This window comes from Glycine max, chromosome 18, assembly GCF_000004515.6.
Source record: "Glycine max cultivar Williams 82 chromosome 18, Glycine_max_v4.0, whole genome shotgun sequence".
Taxonomy (NCBI): domain Eukaryota; kingdom Viridiplantae; phylum Streptophyta; class Magnoliopsida; order Fabales; family Fabaceae; genus Glycine; species Glycine max.
The window spans coordinates 6,164,788-6,188,607 of NC_038254.2; the positions used below are offsets into that span (position 1 = coordinate 6,164,788).

Below are 23,820 nucleotides of genomic sequence, written 5' to 3' on the forward strand. Positions count from 1 at the left end.
TGTTGACTTATACCATTGAAGGAATTTGAAACTGTAATGACTAATATATGGTTCCAAAATTTCCTTATAAAACTTGCTTGATGTGTAATTTCTGTTTATCCAAAAGCAAAATAAAGACTAAAATTCGCTTGGTGATTTAATGTGGTTAAATAGACCAAGGAAGGTAATTGCTATATTGGAACAAATATTTTTTTATCAGCAAAAATGAATTTTATTATAAAAAGTGAAATGAGTAAAAGATATTTGGAACAAATATCTATTCAAAACATTTGATTTAAAAGATACATTAAACAATGAACATAGTTTTTTAAAATAAGTATGAATATTGAATTGTTGACTGTGATTAAACAGAATGATCGGCATTGTTTCACAGTCAAAGCAGGGCAACTTGAATGGTGAATACCAAGTCAGCATGTATACCAGCAAGGGAGACTATGTTGTTCACGTGAAAGAAGTGAATTGTTTCTCAAGTTTGATAATTAACTGTTGTCTGAAGTGAGTTGTGTCTTCACTCTCCAAATAATACGGTCTAATTTTCTAATTTTTTTTAATGTTTTTTTTTTACCATAATTGATAATTGTTAACTTATTGACACAAGTAATAAAATAAAAAGTCCGAATGTTGAGTATACATAAATTTTATTTGTATTTAGATTAATTTATACTTAATTTTTAAGCAATTAATTGAAGAGAATGAATGAAAAATTAAAGGCAAAGTAAAATTATTAAGAACAAAACAATTAAAATTAGAAAAGATAAAAAAAACAAACACTTCTTGTGATGTAATGTTAACCATGTTTCTGTGTCTAATGTTAGCCCAGTTTTCATACACACCTATTTTGATACTCTAACTCTGATTTCTCAGATGAAAGAATCTAATTTATCTATTTTTTCTCCTAACTTCTTTTGCGAAGAAGATGTATGAATAGACTAAACAAACTCATTCTATTCCTAGACATTATTTCATTTAGATGTTCTTTCCCGTTCTTTAGAAAATAAACATTTTTCAATGCCTACATCTTAAACAGATGAGTGAGTATGGTGATCAGACCACTATCAATAATAATAAGGAAAAAAAATAACAATAAAGACTAGAATTATATTAAATAGGTAGTAGGAAATAATTACATTATAAGAGTTTGACCGCTAAGCTCCCAATAATGAGAGTTTAATCACTCATAGTCATGAAAAACTTTACGCTTTAGGGATTGATGAGGATGGAAGAAGAATATGGATGGATAAGGAGAGCAGAAATGGTTGTAGAGAGAATTTCTCCTATTTGAGATACTCATGCTTTAGGTGTATTTAGTATAGAGCTATGAATTTCGGTGTGTCTTTTTCTTTTGCTCAATTAGCTTAAAATTCACGTGACCTCTCGCTAAGCGTGACATCTGGGCTTAGTAAGTATGACGATAGTGATCACTCGTTTCGCGCTAAGCGCGTCTTCATGTTTCTTCGTGGGTTTTTTTGCGCTAAGCTTGGACTAGGTCCTGAGCAAGGCGTCGCACTCAGCATGTCTTGCGCACTAAGCAAAATGCTCCAACTTCAACTTCTTGTTTTTTTTTTCTAGTTTTTGCATCAATTTACCTCTAAAGCACTTATGATTTTTCTTCTTTTGAATCTTGCTTGTCAAGAATTAAAATAACATTAAAGTAGAAGAAATCTAACCATTCTTGTATAAATTAACTATCAATTAAACCTAAATTTCGTAGTTATCAATAGCTTTAGATGATAATATTAATGATGATCACTTCTGTGCTCATACATGTTAGTTTCAAGACAGCATAGCTCTTAGTACCATTTTCTTTTGTTTGCTTTCAAACTATCAGTTGCTTGACTTTTCACTTGTATTTCTTATAATACTTTGCCTACATGTCCTTATGTTTAATTGGAATTTGATTAGTATAGCCTGTCATATATATATATATATATATATTAGGTGCCATTTCTGCGGTCATCATTGAATCTTGAAGATGTATTCATTCTTGACACTGCCTTAAAAATCTTCCTCTTCAGTGGGTGCAACTCTACCGTTCAAGAAACAGCCAAAGCTTTGGAGGTTGTTCAATATATATATCAAGGAGAATAAGCATGGTGGAAAATGCCAAGTGGCAGCAATAGGTTTGAATATTCCTGTTTTTGTGAGGGAAAAAGATGTTGCAAATCATAATTGTACTATTGTTGTAGAGGATTGAAAATTTGTTGGTGATTCTGATGTGGGTGATTAATTCTGGAGTTTATTTGGTGGTTATGCTCCCATATTCCTCGAGATTCTCCTTCTGTTGAGGAATCTAAAGCTCCTCCTATAAAGCTATTTTGGTGAGGTTCATACATCTGTGTGCATAATGTTTGTGTGCTGATGAACCATACTTGCCCAACTTTATTTCTATGTTAAAACATACAAGTTTGTTTTGGATCAATAATTAACTGATTCATATTGATAGTTCAATGGCCAACTTAATGGCATCACATTTCATTGGCTAACCTGAATTATTTTATTATTAGTTGAGTGATAATATGTTCAAGAAATATATATTCTATTGGAAAAAATTTAACTCATAAAATGAAGAGAGATGAATGTACTAAATGTTTATTAAATAATAATCTGTTTAAATAGAGATTTTTTGTAATGGAAAGAAATGATAAGAACAATAGGTAAATGCTGATATACACCTTCAACATATTATATTTTTATCAAATTTCCAATTTTATTTTTTTATATATATTTAACTCCTCATAAATACTATTTCTTAAACTTTTATAGGATACGGGATAACAGAGTGAAGAGATTTGTTTAGAAAGATAAAACAAACTAAAATCAGACGTCCATTTACTTACCACCTATCCGGATTTTTCGACTGTAGTAGTGTAGTTATAATAATTTTTTATCATGAGGAAATTAAAGAAAAAATTAACCACAGTAAAAACTGAAACTAATGCGCATATGGCATGCAGCTGCTTACTAACAAAGCAAACACTACGTAATTGTGAAGGACACTAATTAAACGTGATCTTGAACTAACATATATTTTCGTTGTACGTCGAATTGGCGCCAAGCTCCCTATAAAGTAACGCGCGAAACCAGTCAAACTGAAAAAGAAAGAAGCTTGAATATAATACCTCACTGATCACATTGCAACACAAATAATCAGAAAAGCTAGCACATTGTTCAACAACACATGGAAGGCTACGATACAATGCAAAATGGGTTCCTTCATTATGATTACTTGGAGGCCATCGAAGATGACTTGATGAAGGACAACCAAGACGACCTGCAGTTGAATGACATTGTTGTCAGAGCGTTACTTTCAAGATCAGTTCTTGAACCTCGACTCCAATGACGAAGAACAATCTCCCAGTATTGCTGCCACCCATCAAGATCAGTTCTTGACAGACTCCGCAATTCAATATGATTACTTGAAGGCTATCGAAGATGACCAAGATGACCAGCAAGAGGTGCAGTTGGATGACGATAATTTTTTCGAGTACTGCTGCTTTCAAGATCAGTTGTTGAACCTGGATCTCAAAGGCGAAGAACAATCTCCTAATATCATGAAAGGCTCCTCCGCAATGTACGAGCAAAATGGGTTTGCTTTCCCGAAGAATATTGAAGATGAGTTGATGAAGGACGACCAAGAACAAGACCTGCAAGTTCAATGACAATGTCGTCGAACATTACTTTCAAGGTAAGTTCTTGAAGGATCTTGTGAAGCCGTCCTTGAAGGAGATATTGTTCAACTTCAACAACATTGAGCCTGGAAAGGAATCGCACCTCACCCATACTGAGCCCCAACAGTAGCATTAAGTTATTGCATGAATGTTGATCTGAACAAGCACACAGGTGCAAAATTTTTTGAAATATTATGCATTGACTCATATTTTATGATTAAGTACATGTTTTTAGAGTTTGGGTCACCTTTTGTTGGATTACAAGTGTGTTAGGGGTGTAAGAAAAAGCCTCGCCGTACAGTAGAGGCTTAACATTCTAAATTGCATCTTTGGTATATTCTCTATAAACTTGGTTTAATTCTATTTGCCAAATAAAATAACAGAAAAATGGACCCTTGAGAATGTAGACACGTTTGTTCGAAACTTGTTAAATCTTACCTTATCAACAATAAATGCTTTTAATATTTCTTTCCTTGTTTCATGTTGTTTTATTAAAAATATTTTTACTCTCCAATATTTTAGTTTTGTTTTAAAGCTTTAAAAATTCACATTACATTTCCTTTTATGTGACAGGTTATTTCTCATTGATGTTGAAAAATATCATAAAGGAAGTTGGAAAGACATTTCAAGAGATTTTGTTCCATCAAGAAATCCTACTCAGATTGCTAGTGATGCCCAAAAGTATTTGGAACGAATCAAACCAAAGGAAGAGAGGAAAAGAAGAAGCATAGACGACGACAAACCTTACAAGACATTGTTTCTCCCGACATTGTCTCCCAAGCAATATGGGTGGATATGATGAGTATTCTGTTATTGATCCTTACTACACTGAGCAGCAGCCGAATTGGTTTCCTACGATGCAATTCAACCTCAACAACTCTATGGGGGCTGATCAAATGGGTAGATGACATGGATATGTTAATGATAGCTTTTGAACGTGAAACTTGCTAGGACCTTCATAGCTTTTATTCAACGCTAAACTATGGTTAAGTTCTTTATTATTTGTTGTTTTGTTCGTTTAGTTTAGTGTTGTGATGACTGTTTAAGTTACACATATGGTGGGAGTTCCCCACCTCTTTTAATCTCTCAGCAGCTCCTTAATTAGGTACAGACACGAGCTTCCCACATATAGGTTCGCATAGTTTTGCAATATTGGGTTTGGTTTGGTCCCCCAAGTGTTTTGTCTATTCTTCTTGCCATCAATATATTTTGGTGTGCAGTTTTGGCCTTTGTAGGAAGTGGTATCAAGTAGTTGGCACTACTAGAAAAATAGTTTTTTACGATAGTTATTAAGTGCTTTTAACGACGGTTGTAAATCGTCGTTGTATATAACGTCGTTAAAACGCAACTACTTTTTAGGACGGTTATTATAATAACCGTCTTTGAAAGTTAGAATAATTCAAAGACGGTTATTACGTAATAACCGTCTTTGAATGTAGTGTCTGGTTCAACATTCAAAGACAGTTATTATGTAATAACCGTCTTTAAATGTTACATCTGGGTTGACATTCAAAGACGGTTATTACAGCAAGCAGAAAGGGAGGGTTCAAACGAAGGAGCAAGGAGCAAGCAGTCTAGGGTTCAAAGCAATCTCGAAAGCTAGCTAGCAGAAACGTACACAGCAGCCGCGATGAGGTTTCAATTTTCCCTTTTTTGTTTTTAGGATTACGACGGTTTTTTCTAAAAAACCAGCATAAATTTAAAAAAGCATAACATTCTAAGGCGGTTTTCAATAACCGCCTTAGAAAGTGCACCGTAAAAATGAAATTTGTTACACAATAATTACAAAAATGCCACCGCACCACTTTCTAAAGCGGTTCCTCAAATAACCGTCGTAAATCACGTGTCTTAAAAAGCCATTTTTTTAGTAGTGTGGGATTGTTAAAAATAATCTTAAAGAAAAAAGATCTTAAAAGTGACTAAAACTAACCATATTTTTTTATAGAGTTAGTTATTAATAAAATTGATAAATATTTTATAATAAATAATAAGATGATTAAAAAAAACTTTAACAAACCTAAACTTAAATTGTTTAGGTCAAACCAAAACTCAAATCAAGTTTAAATTTAAATTGTTCATGTGAAACCAAAGTTATAATTAAAAAATGAAATCAAATGCTAATTTAGTTATAATACATTTTAAGTTCAAACCAAAGTTTTTTATTCTTACACCACAAATCTTAACTAAGGAATTTGGCTTATCAAATTTAGTACAAAAGTTTCTCTTAATTACATTTTATTTTAATTTATCACTTCTTTAAACCTCAATTCTTTCCTTTCAGAAAAATTGAATTTAAAATTTTGTTGGAAGGAATCAAGCCCAATTCTTTTTAGAGCAATATAATGTTGGTTCTGTCAGACTCTTCTAATACTCCTAATTAATCAAAAACTGTTACAATTATTTTGATAGAAACAAAATGTAAGAGATCGAGTAAAATTAGTTTAAGACTTAAAATTTTAAATAACAAAATGTGCTAGGGTAATGTTCGCAACCATGTTATTTAATAAAGTGTTTGACAGAATGAAATTAAATAAAATGAAAATAAATAAAAATAAATGTTTTGAATTAAAATAAAATATAATTGTATATTTAATTGAAATTAGAAATATTATATGCATATTTTAATACAAATTCAAATGATAGAAACATAATGAAAGTAAAAATAAGAATATAACTTTTTAACAAAATTATTGTTCTTTCAAAAATATTTTTTTACTTGAAAATTAAACATAAACTAAAAGTATTTCACTTCATTTACGGTGGATTTTTTTTCATTTTTAATTCTGTTTCACCGCAAACAAAAAAAAAAACGGGACCTTAGTCTAAGACTTACACCAACGTTTCTTTCCTTTTCCGTGAGCTCCAACCGCTCTTGTAGAACATCAACCTTTTTCCCGTTACGACCGCTTCCAATCACATCAAACACGTGTTCTCCTTCTCACCGTTCCGAAACTATCTAATCCCATTCTGCCACTAATTCATCATAATTTTGCCACCCCAATGCTAAATCAAAACCTAAGCATCTACCCACTTTTAGTTCACGAGACTCTTTGCTTCCTTCACTCTCACTACTCTCTCTTTTTTTTTTTGTCAACTTCCATAGGGGACAAGAAAAAAAAACTCAACTTGCATGATATTTTCTTGTGAGTTGATAGGTGCACCCAGCATTATTGTTAGTGCACCCAGCAAATTTTCAAAAACCCAAAACTGCCCCTGCACCTTCTTTCTCCTTTAAAAAGTTTTTTTTATGTTTTAAATAGTCCTTCTTTCTCCATTTTTGTGCATCCTCTCCTTCGTTTTTTGTCTTTGGTGCACAGTGTTTCGCTGTTTCTTCGTTTCCTTGCGATCGGTTAGGTTCGGTGAAAGTGAAGGTACCGGTGTTCAGTGTTGCAGTGGTCGTCGGCGGCATACGAGGTACGCATTTGCATCATGGTACGTTCTGGTGTACGGTAGATCGTGCGGATCAAGTTGATCCGTAAGAAATTTACGGATCAACTTTATCCGCATGTTGATTTTAAAGCTACAGATCAAGTTGATTATCACGGATCAAGTTGATCCAAAAAAGACTTACGAATCAACTTGATCCGTAAAAGACTGGCGGATCAAGTTGATCCGTAAGTCTTTTGCGGATCAGCTTGATCCGTAACATTCTACATTTTTGAAATTTTAACTTTTATTTAAGTTTAATTGTGTTTTTTAATTATTACTTTGTTTGTATTACCATTTTTTATTTTAATTTTGTTTTTTAATTATTACTTTGTTTACTAACGATGAGTTATTATGTATAGTTTTGTATGTTATGTATAGTTCGGATTGGTGTTATATGTCTGTGTTGAAATTTTTGATTTATTGTTAAGATGGACGAAGATCAGTGGATGTATGAAAGTATAATGTCTGAAGAAGCGGATATGGATTATGAAAATGAAGAAGAATATGGTGTGAATGAACCACATGTTGATTGTTTGGATGCGTTCAATACTTCTTAGGTAATAATATTCATGATTGTGAGTGATTTAATAAAATAAAATGAATATGTTGTAGGAAACTGAAATTATCTGGATTGGTTTGTAAGTGTTTGACAGCCGAGAGGATATTTTGCGGTGGCCTCGATCCGTTGCTCATGAAAATGGATTTGTGGCGGTGATTGTAAGGTCTGACACAAACACATGTAGCAGAGGAAGGACTTCGTTTGTGTTAATTGGCTGTGAAAGGAGTAACGAGTATAGGTGTAGGAAGAAAGAATTTGTTAGAAGAGACACTGAGACTAGGAAATGTACGTGTCCCTTCAAGCTTCGTGGCAAGCCAGTGGTTCGAGGACAAGGCTGGATGGTGAAGTTGATTTATGGGATTCATAATCATGAATTGGCCAAGTCATTAGTTAAACATCCATATGTCGGGTGATTGACTAAAGCTAAAAAAACACTTATTGATGATATGACGAAGTCAATGGTTAAACCAAGAAACATTCTGCTGACTTTGAAGAAGCACAATGCCAATAGTTGTACGACCATCAAACAAATATACAATACAAGAAGTGCATACCGTTCTTCCATAAGAGGAAGTGATACTGAAATGCAACATCTAATGAAGCTTTTTGAACGGGATCAGTATATTCGTTGGCATAAATTAAAGGATGAAGACGTGGTTTGTGATATCTTTTGGTGTCACCCTCATGCAGTGAAGTTAGTTAACACATATAATTTGGTGTTTTTGATAGACAATACCTACAAAACAAATAGGTATAGACTCCCACTACTCGATTTTGTTGGGGTGACACCAACTGGGATGACATTCTCTGCCGGTTTTGCATATCTGGAGGGTGAACATCTTAATAATGTCGTTTGGGTTTTAGAACGCTTCCGAGGTATATTTTTAAAACGTGATGTCCTCCCTGGAGTTATTGTCACTGACAGAGACCTAGAATTGATGAATGCAGTGAAAACTGTATTTACTGAGTGTACAAATTTGTTGTGTAGCTTTCACATAAACAAGAATGTGAAGGACAAATGTAAATCGTTAATTGGTCAAAGGAATGCTTGAGAATATGTCATGGATACCTGAGAAACTCTTGTTGATTGTCCTTCGGAGCAACAATTTGATGAGTGCCTAAAGAAGTTTGAAATGGTTTGTTCACCTTGGCCAATGTTTGTTAATTATGTCAAGGATACATGGATAATTCCACATAAGGAAAATTTTGTTACTGCGTAGACGAATAAGATTATGCACTTAGGGAACACAACAACAAACAGGTATGAAATTGTTCACTTATTTCTGTTAACGTTGATGAATTGATGGATTTTTATTGTTGTATATGTTTATTGTTATTTGTGTATTTGAAATGTAGGGTTGAATCTGCTCACTAGGCTTTAAAAAGAGTGTTATAGAATAGTCTTGGAGACTTATGCAGTGTTTGAGATGCCATGAACAACATGATGACACTACAACACACGGAAATTAGAGCATCATTTGAAACAAGTACACATGTCGTTGGACATATCTTCAAAAAAATCTTATATAAGAGGCTTCTTGGAATGGATTCAAGGTATGCTTTAAATCAGATTGCTATTGAATTTGAGCGTGTTCACTATGTTGGCAAGAATCCTTCCACTTGTGGTTGTGTGATGAGAACCACGCACGGTATTCCTTGTGCTTGTGAGCTATCCAAATATGTTGTTGGTTGCATCTCACTGAATTCAATCCATATGTTCTGGAGGAGACTCAGTTTTTTAGACCAAGGGTTATCTGAGCCCGAGGTGAGCATCAAGGAAGTAATGAAAACAATATCCAAAAGATTTGAAGAATTTGATGTTTGTGGTAAGTTTACTCTGAAGACTAAGCTTTGCGAAATTGCATACCCTGATCAAAATTCGATGTGTCTTCCTCCAGCAAAGGTTAACACAAAAGGTGCACTAAAGAAACCGATGAAAAGAAACCCAAGGTCAACAAAGCGCGATCCATCTTACTAGGAGTATGTACATGTTTTTCATTCTACGCAAAATAGCAATTTGTCAGTGAAGTGTAGTGCATCATCTTTTGAGCAACCCAATCCAAGAAGGATCATGCCTATGTTAGATCAATTTCAGCCATTTATCTACGACTTCATTGATAACATTGTTGATGTCCAAGCTGATGGAAACTGTGGGTATCGGTCGGTTGTCGGTTTATTAGGTATGGGTGAAGACTCTTGGTCATTGGTCCGAACCCATTTGCTTATAGAACTTGGCAAATTCTCAAAAGACTATATCAAGCTCTTTGGTGGCACAAACATATTTGAGGAATTAAGGATGTCACTACATGTTGATGGGTTAACCAAGGTATTTAATTTATGTTTTTGATTTTTAAGACTTAACTTTAAAATTAACTTCGACGTCTATATTTGTTTCATTCAGGTCACTATGGATAAGTGGATGGATATAATCGACATAGGATATGTGATTGCATCAAGGTATAATGTAATCCTTGTATCCTTGTCTCACAAACAAAACATGACGTTTTTTCCTCTTAGAAGTCAACCACCGGGAGATTCTTCGGTGTATCGCATAATTTGTATCGGTTACGTCTATGACAATCATTTTGTTCAGGTACATTGTAGATATAAAGTTTTTTTTTATATTTATGCAATCAGTTGTGTACGATTGAGTTAATATTTTTTTTTGCACGTACGAAAGATTTATTTAAAAGATCGTTGTCCTTTACCGCCGTTAGCATTGTTATGGTCTAGCAATTGTCATCCTCAAGCGAAACAGTGACCAACTCCATATATTAGTAGAATGCATCATTATAGAAGCTTCACAATGTACAAAAGAGACTATGTTGACTTAAATGATGATTGAAAATGTACCTTTGAATGAATGATCGTTTTGAATTTGAATCTAACATTAGAGTTATCTGTCTTTGTTTATTTGTTATGTTAACATAAAAATTATTAGTTAATTGTTGCTTTTTCGAAAAAAATAATTGGTGCAACTAAAATAAAGTGCGCATGTATGATAAATCGTTGTATGAGTTGACATTACATTGGGAAATGCAAACATGTTAACATAAAGCGTGACAAGACACTATAAGACTTGACTACACATTGGAAAATGCAAGCGTGTTAATATAAAACATAACAGGACATTGTAAGACTTGACTACACATTGGGAAATGCAAGCGTGTTAGCATGTCACGTCATTGGTGTGGTTGACAACACAGACAGAAATCATGTGCACGTGTATGTATTTATTTGAAAAAATTGAATCAATGATACTGAAACTCATCTATATATATATCACACAACCGAACACTGTAAAAAATCAAACATTCATTCCTAACTCAACTTTTTGAACTAAGTATGACATTCTTGGGAGAAACAAACAGTCAGACAACTGTGAACTCCACATTAGGTTTTATTTTTTCAAATGGTTCCATTGTTCACAACGACAGTGGTGTTTATTTTCAAACCTTCACTCCAGTACCTTTTCGAGTACCTAACGCTTATGATTTTCAAACGTTAAAAACTAGAATACACAATACCCTTCAGCTAACCGACGAACAATATTTGGATGAAATTCACTACCGGCAGCCATTCACAGATATAGGTAACCATCTTCGCTTTCAATGTATGCAACTGAAAAATGATGATGATGTTAACACAATGTTAATGTGTAATAATCAATTTTCAAGTGTTGATCCAATTGAGTTATTATGCACCATTGGTAGAACACCAGATGGTATATTAAACATACTTAAAGCCACTATGACCCCTACTCATGATGCCTTGCTATATTACAATGGGAGGTGGAACATGTCACCCCAAAATGAGTTTGTTGGTTACTCGATCACAAGAAAAAATCTCAAAAAGTTTGACATTCCTTTTGGATGTACCATGGATGCACTGAAGGATTTGATCAAGCAAGTTGCGCCTCATAGGATTCCCCCTTATGGTATTCATGAATCACAAACGGTTAGATGATTATTTTTTTGACAACCAAGTCACTATGAGTATTCAGATAAAATTATCAAATTCGAAATTATTGAACTGAAAACCAACGATGACGTGTTGAAGGTGTTAGTGCATTCTAACTACTGGAAAAATAAATTGGGCCAATAAAAATTTTAGCTGTTTTTAGTAAGCATGTAATCGAAATGGAAGATAATATGTCCTTGTCGCAAAATTAGGATCACTTAGTTGTCGTATTTGATGCTAATTTTATTTCTTTCGACTCTGTTGAAGTTAATGTAATGTTATTTTTATGTTTGGAATGATTTTACGTTTAAATTCGTGTAAATCTTATGTTATTCATATTCAAAAATAAAATAAAATCCTCTTTTAAAAAAAACAAAGACACAAGCTTCTTGCAGATCAAGTTAATCCGCAAGTAACTTGCGGATCAACTTGATCCGCAAGCTTGTTACGGATCAACTTGATCCGTAAGTCATTTGCGGATCAACTTGATCTGCGACAGGCTTACGGATCAACTTGATCCGTAACAAGCTTACAGATCATCTATGTCAACTACGGATCAAATATAGCTTCTGCGGATCAACAAAAACCTATGCAAATCACGTCATAGCATACACGGATCAAGCTGAATGAGTTGGGTGCACAAAAACATTTTTAAAAATACACGGGGGTATTTTTTCTTTTTCACGTAGGGTGCTGGGTGCACCAGCAATAATCCTAGGTGCACCAACAATAATCCTGGGTGCACCTAGCAACACCCTATTTTCTTGCTTTTCTATAATCACCATTCACACACTCCAAACCCTTCCCTTCCTTTTCTATCTCTTTGTCTCTTTCCATATCTCAGTCTCACTTATGGTATCATTTAGCATCATATCTCTTGATTCCCTTTTGTGGCTTAGCAATAACTCTCGGTGAAATATCTTCCCATATGCTTCCACACCCTGGTTTTCTTTTTTGCTTATTAGTCTCTTGTATTTCCACTTGCCCATTTCCTTAATTCTTGATATTGATAGATAGAAAGACAGCATTGCTTGAAGTTGGAAGAGGTAATTGCTCTCTCACTTTGGGGGCTTTTGTTCATGATTGTTTTGATTGGTGGTGGATAAAGTTTATAATTTTTGTGACAATTTGATAAGAGGGTAGTGGACAAAAAATTGTTTTTTTTGGTGACAGGAGAGAAAGAATTGGAAATGGCTGCTAAAGTAGAGGCTAATGGTGGTGGTGGTAAGAGTGATGTTTCTGCCGTTTCTGCCAAGGTTCCAGCAGTGGCACACCCATTGGCTGAAAAGCCTGATGAGGTTGCATCCAACATTAGTTACCATGCTCAGTTCAGTCCTCATTTTTCCCCTTTCAAGTTTGAGCTGGAACAAGCTTACTATGCCACTGCAGAGAGTGTTCGTGATCGTCTCATTCGGGTACGATGATGTACTTCTTGGATTGGAATTTGGATGCCTATAATAATCATTTGTGAGTCAATAGTGTTTTGTTTATAAACAGTTAGGAGTATGCATGTGTTTCACTTTCATGTTATAATGGTGATTGATGATGTTGGTATCTCAATAGCAATTGAAGATTGACATCGGATAAAATGTGTGCTTTTTTTTCTTCCCTGTGATAGAGATCTAGCACTGCAAACTGGTCATTACGCCAATTGTAGTGTTTCGGTGTATGGAAGTGAGCACACGTGTGTGCGTGTGTGAAGTGATGAACCTTTTCACGGGCATGGATCCTGTCATGTCAAATTTTAACATGATAAAGTCGTGGGTATGAGAGGATCCATTCCCATCTTTTTATGCTTTTCCACGTGACAGCTTGATTCAGTAGCTTGAATTGAACTGGAATTTTGGCACATTTATAAATTCTGGTTGATATTTTTAATCAAGGTGCTAGTTGTGAATCATTTCTTTGGAATCTATTTAAGATAAAAACTACATAAATAAAGGGTAATTAAATTATGCCAAATACATTGAATAAGTTCTTCAGATTTTGTTAATAGGTTGTTCTCATCACTACTGGTTTAAGTCCAAGGTTGGTATACTTGAATTGTTTGTTTGCGTAGGACTAATGCTGTTGTTGTACATTGATGATTACCCTTTCAGCAATGGAATGAAACCTACCTTCATTTTCACAAAGTTGATCCCAAGCAAACTTACTACTTATCGATGGAGTTCCTTCAAGGTCGAGCTTTGACCAATGCCATTGGAAATCTGAACATCCATGATACATATACCAATGCTTTGTGCAAATTTGGACTTGAACTTGAAGAAATAGCAGAGCAGGTAATAAAAAATTACAATCTGTATATGAAATTGAAAGAACACAGGCCTGCTGTATCTTATGCTAAAATTCAATTTTATTATAAAGAATGGGAGCAGCAAATGCTGAACTCATTGCATCACTACTTTGTCATGCACAGAGACTTTAAATCATGCTGAAAACCAACTTGCCTTAAATCTTAAGTTATTAGATGGTGTTACACGAATGGTTTACATCACTAACACCAAGGATTTATTTATAAAGTGAAAGAAAACATGATTTATGAGAAAGGATGGTTTGTCTGTGCTTTTGATTCCTGGAAATATTTCAACCAATGTAAAATCATGCAAAAAAGCAAGCATTATGTGTTAAAAAGTTCAAAACGAAAAGGAATGTAGATAGGTAAATAGTGCAATGGGTATTGAGCAATCTTATGCTATCTTATGATTGTCAAATTATTTAAATGATAGATAACTCGTGAGGAGATTCATCCTAAATAATTTACTTGATTTCTATTTCTTTAGACTTTTAATAACTATGGAATAGTTTTGATAAATTCAACAACCATTTTTGAGAATGAAAGCATTTTCCAAAAGTCTGCATTTCTTCATATGTATGGTTGGTTTTAATATCTAGTGTATAAAACTCATTTGCTGGACCATTAAACGTGCAACTTTGCAGGAGAAGGATGCAGCACTAGGAAATGGTGGTCTTGGTAGGCTTGCTTCTTGCTTTCTGGATTCCATGGCAACACTTAATTTGCCTTCTTGGGGGTATGGTTTGAGGTACAGATATGGGCTATTTAAGCAGAGAATCACCAGGGAAGGTCAGGAGGAAGTTGCAGAAGACTGGCTTGAGGTTTGGTTTGCCTCCTTTATTTTAAATCTATGGAGCTATTTCACATATATCATGGGATACTGATGTGTAAAATCAAATGAAAACTAAACAGAAGTTTAGCCCCTGGGAAGTTGTGAGGCATGACATTTTGTACCCCATCAGATTCTTTGGTCATGTTGAGGTTAATCCTAATGGAAGGTAAGTGTAAATATACTGAGTTACTTTATAAAATCAGTTTTAGGCTATTGATTTATGACTATCTTTGATGGTGAAAACATAATCCTTTTTTCTTTAAATGATATGAAAGTACTTACAGTTTGGTGTTTATACCAGCCGAAAATGGGTTGGAGGAGAGGTAGTGCAAGCACTGGCTTATGATGTGCCAATTCCAGGTTACCAAACCAAGAACACTATCAGTCTTCGCCTCTGGGAGGCAAAAGCGAGTGCTGAGGATTTCAATTTATTTTTATTTAATGATGGGCAACATGATGCTGCTTCAGGGCTTCACTCACGAGCTCAACAGGTTGGTATCCGTGAATTCTCATTACTGTTCAAGAATAACTAGGTGGGTGCCTATTGTCTGTGAGTAGTATTTATAATAGATTAATAGTTGTTTTTCTACTTGCAAAGATCCTGTTACACATTTACAGTAATAAGAATGAAATTCTAACAGAGATAAGCATGCATTTGCCATTATATTATCTTAAAACAAATCCTGTTGATTTAGTTATGTCCCCAACCCCCATAATCCCCTCTCCTTGTCCTTGGTCCCTGTAAAAAAAAATCAAGCAAAAATTCTGTGAAGCAGTTCTATCTTAAATTTTTTATTTGTAGATTTGTGCAGTTTTATATCCTGGTGATACCACAGAAGGTGGAAAACTTCTACGGTTGAAGCAGCAGTTCTTTCTCTGCAGTGCATCACTCCAAGTAAGTTAAATCCACTTGATAATTTTCCTTTTCGTGTTAAGTGTTCCTTATAGTATTGTTCTTTGTTCTCATTCAAAATAAGAAGCTAAGATTGAAACTTTCAGCAGTGGTGGTAGGTGAGTGACTGTATAATGTTGATGTGATGTTATGTTAATTTAAAGTCTAGGATTCACCTTCATTTTGAAGTTTTAAGAGATATTATCAGTTATCACTAATTCACTATCCCCTCTTAATCAATTGATGTAACAAACAAAATGTTCTAGTTTCTGTTGGGACTTAACTTAATGAATGCCTTAGCTGACAACCCTTTCTTCATGTAACAAAGAATGTACTAGTATTATGGATTTAATGGCATGGATTTTTTTCACATGAGAACCAATTTGGAGTCTAGTTACATAATTCATTCTTGCCAAATACCAAGAAATTAGGTTACGTCTTTTGTTTGACATCCTTTCCTTACTGTTGTCCATTCCTATCTTGAACCTATAACAGGACATAATATCCCGATTTAAGGAGAGGAGACAAGGGCCTTGGAACTGGTCAGAGTTCCCAACAAAGGTTGCTGTACAGTTGAATGATACTCACCCAACACTTGCAATACCAGAGTTGATGCGATTACTAATGGATGATGAAGGGCTTGGATGGGATGAAGCATGGGATGTGATATCAAAGTCAGTAAATTGTAGATAATGTTTTTAGGAATGGTTATTTTCCATTTTCTTTGTTCCACCACCCCTCACAGTTGTAGTGTATTATTACACCTCATTAACTTGCCACTAAAACATGATGCTACATCTTAACCAGGACTATTGCTTACACTAATCATACTGTCCTCCCTGAAGCACTAGAGAAATGGTCTCAACCTGTAATGTGGAAACTGCTTCCACGCCATATGGAAATCATACAAGAAATAGACAAGAGAGTAAGTTGCTCACCTTCCATGTTTCTTTTTTATTAACTCCATGAAAGTTGTACTGGTATATTTCAATATGGAAATCATGAAATGCTTGCAGTTCACTGCAATGATAAATACAACCCGATTGGACCTTGAGAGTGAGCTTTCCTCCATGCGCATCTTGGATGATAATCCCCAGAAGCCAGTAGTTCAGATGGCAAATTTGTGTGTGGTTTCTTCTCATGCGGTACGTGGTGCACTTTTTTGAAAGGAAAAAAAAAGTCGCATCCATCTTACCATGTTCTTGTTTTAGATCCTCTTAAATCTCCAAAGTCAATGTGTTCCAATATTGGTTTAGGAAAAACATTAAACTAAATATTTTTAAACAACTTAAATCAAATTCCAGTTACAGTGTTACTCTAGCAAGTATATTTCCTGCATGTTGTATTATTTTCTCAAAGACTTCTTGGTTGTCAAGAACCTCTGTGAAGTTAAACTGGAATGCACAGTTCACTTGTATTTCCAAACTCAGCTAGTGTCTAATAGTGGCATTGGAATAAAGGTTAAACTGAACATTTGAAATGAACGTGAATCAGAGTCTTGTTGAAGTGTTACTCTAGCAAGTAGCAAGCACATTACCTGTAAAGAGTGAATTTGCTCTCTTGGGTTTATGTCGTTGATCAATGAATACTACATTTATGCAGAAAATGGATTGACCAATCCCAAAGTAATCTTCTAACTAACACTACTGAGAAAGGCAAGAAAGCTACATACCAGGAGAAATAGTACAGTGGAAAGATACTACAATGAGAAAATAAGGGATAAAAAAAGGAGAAAATAGTGAAATATTAATGCAGATTTCATTAACCTTAGTGTATATTATTCTTGTGATGGTATCATGGTTCTTCAAAGCGAAGAATCTTTGTTAAATTAATATCATAATATGCTCTATTCAAATGTTGTTGTCAATAGAAAAAGATCTGTTAAAATGCAATTTATCCTCTACCATCACTTCCTACCATCCATCTCACTGAAAAACTATAGCAAGGTAAGAGTAGTAATCTAAGAAGTAAGAACTAAATATGGTTAGTGCAGGTGTCCTAATTTATAAATTAATTATGTTGTCTAAGATATGGAATACCAAACAGCCTTTTATGGCTCTACATGACTCAGCCTTTTATGGCTCTACATGACTCGGCCTTTTATGGCTCTACATGACTATTTCCTCAATGTTCTATACTTATCCAACTTACTCCATTTTCTTAATTATTATTTTTCTTTTATTCCTATAACCCTGTTGTTTATGTTTGTGAAAATTGAATTTGATTTACTTCTTGGTGTCTATCTCTTTGTAGGTGAATGGTGTTGCTCAGTTACACAGTGATATACTAAAGTCAGAATTATTTGCAAATTATGTTTCAATATGGCCAACAAAGTTCCAAAATAAAACCAATGGGATTACACCTAGAAGATGGCTTCAATTTTGCAACCCTGAGCTAAGCGGGATAATCACCAAGTGGTTGAAAACTGATAAGTGGGTAACCAATCTTGACTTGTTAACAGGTCTCCGACAGGTAAGTACCCAAATGCTTATTCTCTACAGTAACTGATTCCTCGTACTAGTTCACTACAGTATTCTAACATTAAATTCCTGGTATGTTTTTTACCTGTAGTTTGCTGACAATGAAGATCTGCAAGCAGAATGGCTGTCTGCAAAGATGGCTAGTAAGCAGCGCTTGGCACGGTATGTTTTGCAGGTGACAGGGGAGAGCATTGACCCAGATAGTCTGTTTGACATTCAAGTCAAACGTATCCACGAATACAAGAGGCAGCTACTTAACATTCTTGGTGTGATTTATAGATACAAGAAGCTAAAGGTATGAGAAACAGCCTGGTGTTTTTTTTTTAAGACAACAGCCTGCTGTTTGGTAGGGTAAGTTTGTGATATGCCAATCTTTCTAATTTACCAATATTTTGTTTTACCACTTTTAACCCATATTCATGATGAGTCATGATCACCTGTGTCCTTATCCTCGTACCAGAGCAGCTATTTTAACGTTTTAGTTTTTGCACATTAATATTTAGCAACGTCGGTCTCATACAAATTCATCAACACTGTCTAGTATAGTATTTCATCTGCTTTAATGTAGGAGATACCAATATACTGTCAGATGTATTTTTAAAATACCCCAGTATTATACAAAATATATGCTCTATGCTGAAGATAATCATTATAACTTTAATAGGAGATGAGCCCTGAAGAACGGAAAAAAACTACTCCGCGCACAGTGATGATTGGAGGAAAGGCATTTGCAACATACACAAATGCTATCAGGATAGTCAGGCTGGTGAATGATGTCGGTGCCGTCGTCAACAGTGACCCTGAGGTCAATAGCTACTTGAAGGTAACTTAATTTTGTTCAATTTCCTAGATAAAGTCCTTTCGTTTGGAAAATAGAAAAATTTAGGATACTATTTTTCTGTATATTATCATATACTTATCTGCTTATGATGGTTCCTTGTCAAGTACTTGGAGTAGACTTATTATATGTATATTTTCCCAATTGATTGCAATAAATGTTTATGATACTCTTATTTTGACCAATGTAAAAGACGAATGGGGAAACTTTTAGATCTGTGGGACTATAGCTAGATTCATAATTTTATATCTGCCTTGATTACTTGACTTATCATCCTCATATGCATACATGTCTACTGCATGAACACAAGCATCATGTATCTGCATGATTATTAAACTTATTCTTAGTGGGGAACAAAATCTAAACTGTTTTTATTAAACTTTTTTGTCAGGTTGTGTTTGTTCCAAATTACAATGTGTCTGTGGCAGAGGTGCTGATTCCAGGAAGTGAGCTTTCTCAGCATATTAGCACTGCAGGCATGGAAGCAAGTGGCACAAGCAACATGAAATTTTCTTTGAATGGGTGCCTTATAATAGGTACCTTAGATGGAGCCAATGTGGAAATCAGGGAGGAGATTAGTGAGGAGAATTTTTTCCTTTTTGGTGCCACAGCAGAAGATGTCCCTCGACTGAGGAAGGAACGCGAGAATGGACTGGTATGCAGTTCAATTGATGCATGTTTTGCTACCAATTATTTTCCATGAAATGATAGCTTTTTTCTTTTCTAAGTCTTTCAAAAAGGGTTGCAATTTGCAAAAACAAACGACTATTTTTTTTCAAAATAGCTAATTCAATTTAAACACATGTAACTTTAAATTCCTAGAAAAGTAATTCTATTAACATCACCGCATTTTTCTATAGTTTAAACCCGATCCTCGATTTGAAGAGGCAAAGAAGTTTATTAGGAGTGGGGTGTTTGGAAGCTATGACTATAATCCATTGCTCGAGTCTTTGGAAGGAAATTCTGGTTATGGTCGTGGTGATTACTTTCTAGTTGGTCATGACTTCCCAAGCTACATGGATACTCAAGCAAAAGTTGATGAAGTGTATCGGTAAGACTAAATCTCGTAGGCATTTTCACGTTTTACTTTCCTCTACTTGTTTGTCATCAAAATAAAACCCTTTTTGTATAGTTACATAAGTATACAGCCATATTACCTCATTAAAGCAAAATTGTTAACCGTTTTTAGAATCTTAATGTATGGACTTTGAACTTGCTAGCATGCATTCAAAATGGTTTAGTCAAACTATAGTGCTTGATCTTAATCTCATTCATTTGTACTATGTCAGCCTTGTCTGCAAATTTTCACATAAGCCTACTGCAAAGTTGGTGTTTAGTGTTAACAATTTTCACCCTATTAATATGAGGTTTTAATGGTGACTGACAATCACATAGGCCAATAGTTTCAGACATAGTAATAGGAACTAGGAAGGATTGAAGAAAAATATGGTCTGGTTCTGAATATATTTGTAGCTCTAAAACTTTAAAGTTGTCCTAATTATATGTTTTTATTTGTCTGATTTGCTTGCAGTGATAGGAAAAAATGGCTAAAAATGTCCATCCTAAGCACTGCTGGGAGTGGAAAGTTCAGCAGTGACCGAACAATTGCTCAATATGCCAAGGAAATTTGGAACATAGAAGAGTGCCGCGTGCCATAATTTCTGCTGGATGTGTCTCTTGCACTCAAGTTACTGTATAGCACAAACAGAATGATAAATATAAAGAAGTGAAAAATAAAAATTAAAAATAATTTACTGAAAAGAGAAAGTGAAGGAGATTTTAGCTTTCTGTAATATTTAGTTTGTCATATAAGATTTCAGCTGTATTCTTACATTAATTGCTCTCTCGACAGATAGAGCTTTCTATATGCAAATAAATCTATAGTTTCATGTTCTGTTTTTCAATTAATGTCAATTTACTTAGCCTTCCAAGTTTGAGTATTATTTTTCATCTTTGTAATGAACATTCTGGTTCAGTCGAATAAAATCCTGTTATAGAAAGTTTAAATGCAGTAATTATTGACATGGGTAAATTACCTTCGCATCTTTTGAAAATGAGAAATTTTCAACTTATACTTATCCTTTTTAAAAATAAAGAAATTCCACCATTCTCTTCTGTTGGACATTTTAGTGTAATTGATCTCTTTATTATGTTAAAATAAGAGTGCACACTTGTTTTAATGTAATAACGAGATGTTTGGTTTAGGCAAATTTTGGAAGTTACTAAAACTTCCATCAACGGTTGGAAGTTACATGGAAGTTACTAAAACTTCCATCAACGGTTGGAAGTTACATAGTTACTAAAACTTCCATCAACAGCAGTTTTTAAAAAAAGAAAAAACTTCCATCAACCGCCAAAAATCACTTGTTCTTTGATCATAAATAATCATTCTGGTTCAGAAAGTATAACGGAGTGACAAAACATACAAGACCAAAACAAAACTCTTGAATTATAATCTTCTGATTTTATCCGATTGAACAATTTTGGTTGAACCCCGAAATTTGATTCGATCTGAAAGTGTTATACACGACTTTAGATTTATCCAGTATCATCTCGAATTTTCAAATTAACCAACAAAAGATTGAATCAAATTTTTCGAGATGACGAACGATAGTTCGAAGATGACAAGAAAGTTTGCGAAGTTGGACAAGTTTGAAGGGCAGGATTTCAGAAGATTGCAGAAGAAGATGCACTTTCTCTTGACAACATTGAAGGTGGTGTATGTGCTGAGTACACCGATGCTGGTGTTTATGGAAGACGAAACTCTGGATCAAACAAGGAAGCGTTCGAAATGGGAGAACGACGATTACATTTGTCGTGGACACATTCTGAACGGTATGTCTGACTCTCTCTTTGATATTTATCAAAATATTGAGTCTGCTAAGGAATTATGAGACTCTCTTGAATCCAAGTATATGGCAGAAGATGCCTCAAGTAACAAATTCTTAGTTAGTAATTTCTTTAATTACAAAATGATTGATTCGAGGTCTGTTATGGAACAATATAATGAACTGCTGCGGATTTTGGGTCAGTTTACTCAACATGATTTGAAAATGGATGAATCCATTGCAGTTTCATCTATAATTGATAAACTGCCTTCTTCTTGGAAAGACTTCAAGCATACCTTGAAACATAAGAAGGAAGAGTTGACTCTGGTTCAACTTGATAGTCATTTCATGATTGAGGAGTCGCTGAGGGCTCAGGAAATTGACAAAGTCAATGATAAAAACGTAGAAGGTTCCTCTTCCGTTAATATGGTAGAGGAAAGTGGAACAGTTAAGCAAAATTATAATGCTAAAGGTAACAAACGCAAATTTCAAGGAAATAAGAACAAAGGTCCAAACGAACAGACAAAATTGTCATGTTGGAAGTGTGGGAAACCTGGTCATTTAAAGAGGGATTACCGGGTGTTCAAAGGAAAGAACAAGGCTGGTTCAAGTGGGTCTAATGATCCTGAAAAGCAACAAGGATGATGACGTTGCTTGGTGGTTTGATTCGGGAGCAACAAGCCATGTATGCAAAGATTGTCGTTGGTTCAAGGAATTTAGACCAATCGATGATGGCTCTATTGTGAAGATGGACAATGTTGCAACTGAACCAATCCTAGGATTAGGTTGTGTGAATTTAGTTTTTACTTCCGGAAAAAGTTTGTATTTGGATAATGTCTTATTTGTACCCGGTATTCGTAAGAACTTATTGTCTGGTATGGTTTTAAATAATTGTGGTTTCAAGCAAGTACTTGAAAGTGACAAGTACATCTTGTCAAGACATGGTTCGTTTGTTGGATTTGGTTATCGTTGTAATGGAATGTTTAAATTAAACATTGATGTTCCTTTTGTTCATGAATCTGTTTGTGTGACCTCGTGTAGTTCTATAACTAATATGACAAAATCATAAATTTGGCATGCTAGATTAGGACATATTCATTACAAAAGATTAAAAGATATGTCAAAAACAAGTATGATTCCTCCTTTTGATATGAACATTGAAAAATGCAAAACTTGCATGTTGACCAAGATCACTAGGAAACCTTTTAAGGATGTTAAAAGTGAGACTAAAGTCTCAGACCTTATTCATAGGGATTTGTGTGATTTGCATGTTACTCCATCATTAGGTCATAAAAAATATCCTGTTACTTTTATTAATGATGCATCAAGGTATTGTTATGTATATTTATTAAATACAAAAGATGAAGCTCTTGATAAATTTAAAATTTATAAGAAAGAGGTAGAACTTCATCAAAATGGGCTAATCAAAACTCTTCGTACGGATAGGGGAGGTGAGTATTATAATCTGGTTTATTTTCAATCTACTGGAATAATACATCAAACTACAGCTCCCTATACACCACAATAGAATGGTGTAGCCGAAAGGAAGAATAGAACCTTGAAAGAAATGGTGAATTCCATGTTATCCTATTCGGGTTTAAGTGAAGGATTTTGGGGTGAGGCTATGTTGACAGCCTGTTACTTGTTGAACCGAATTCCTAACAAAAGGAATAAGGTTACCCCATATGAACTTTGGAACAAAAAGACACCAAATTTGAGTTATCTCAAAATTTGGGGATGTAGGGCTGTGAGAACTCAGCATAATTTGGCTGATCATTTAACCAAAGGGTTAAGTAGAGATCTCGTGAAAAGGTCGGCTGTGGGATTAGGATTAAAGTCCATCTGAAATCTCTTATGTTAAGATACCCAATTCCCATCTAATATGACATTAGGTGCTGAATTCAATGTGGAAAGCTTAACATGTAGAGATTGGAACACATCATCGAAAGTATCCCAAAAGGAATGTGTTCGGTTCTGCAAGTTAAGGAGGTTGAAGTATAACTTCTCAATGGTTCTTTTGAAAAATTGCATTTGCAGGTGC

The 23,820-nt window shown here is 34.5% G+C and overlaps 1 protein-coding gene across 2 annotated transcripts; it reads left to right on the forward strand.

Annotated features, from left to right (window-relative positions):
* The first annotated feature begins 12,402 nt into the window (after positions 1–12,402).
* LOC100807501 (alpha-glucan phosphorylase, H isozyme) lies at positions 12,403–20,855 on the forward strand. Of its 2 annotated transcripts, XM_003551272.5 has the most exons (16): positions 12,404–12,662; positions 12,790–13,031; positions 13,716–13,895; positions 14,554–14,730; positions 14,822–14,907; positions 15,043–15,232; positions 15,544–15,636; positions 16,129–16,307; positions 16,441–16,558; positions 16,650–16,778; positions 17,887–18,105; positions 18,205–18,408; positions 18,778–18,936; positions 19,343–19,606; positions 19,812–20,002; positions 20,483–20,855. In XM_003551272.5, exons 2-16 carry the CDS (start codon positions 12,807–12,809, stop codon positions 20,607–20,609), a joined length of 2,541 nt encoding a protein of 846 aa, XP_003551320.1. In that variant the 5' UTR covers positions 12,404–12,662; positions 12,790–12,806; the 3' UTR covers positions 20,610–20,855. The 2 variants fall into 2 exon arrangements, with proteins under 2 accessions (XP_014626429.1, XP_003551320.1); XM_014770943.3 differs by lacking the exon at positions 16,650–16,778 and having other exon boundaries at positions 12,403–12,662.
* Positions 20,856–23,820: the final 2,965 nt, after the last annotated feature.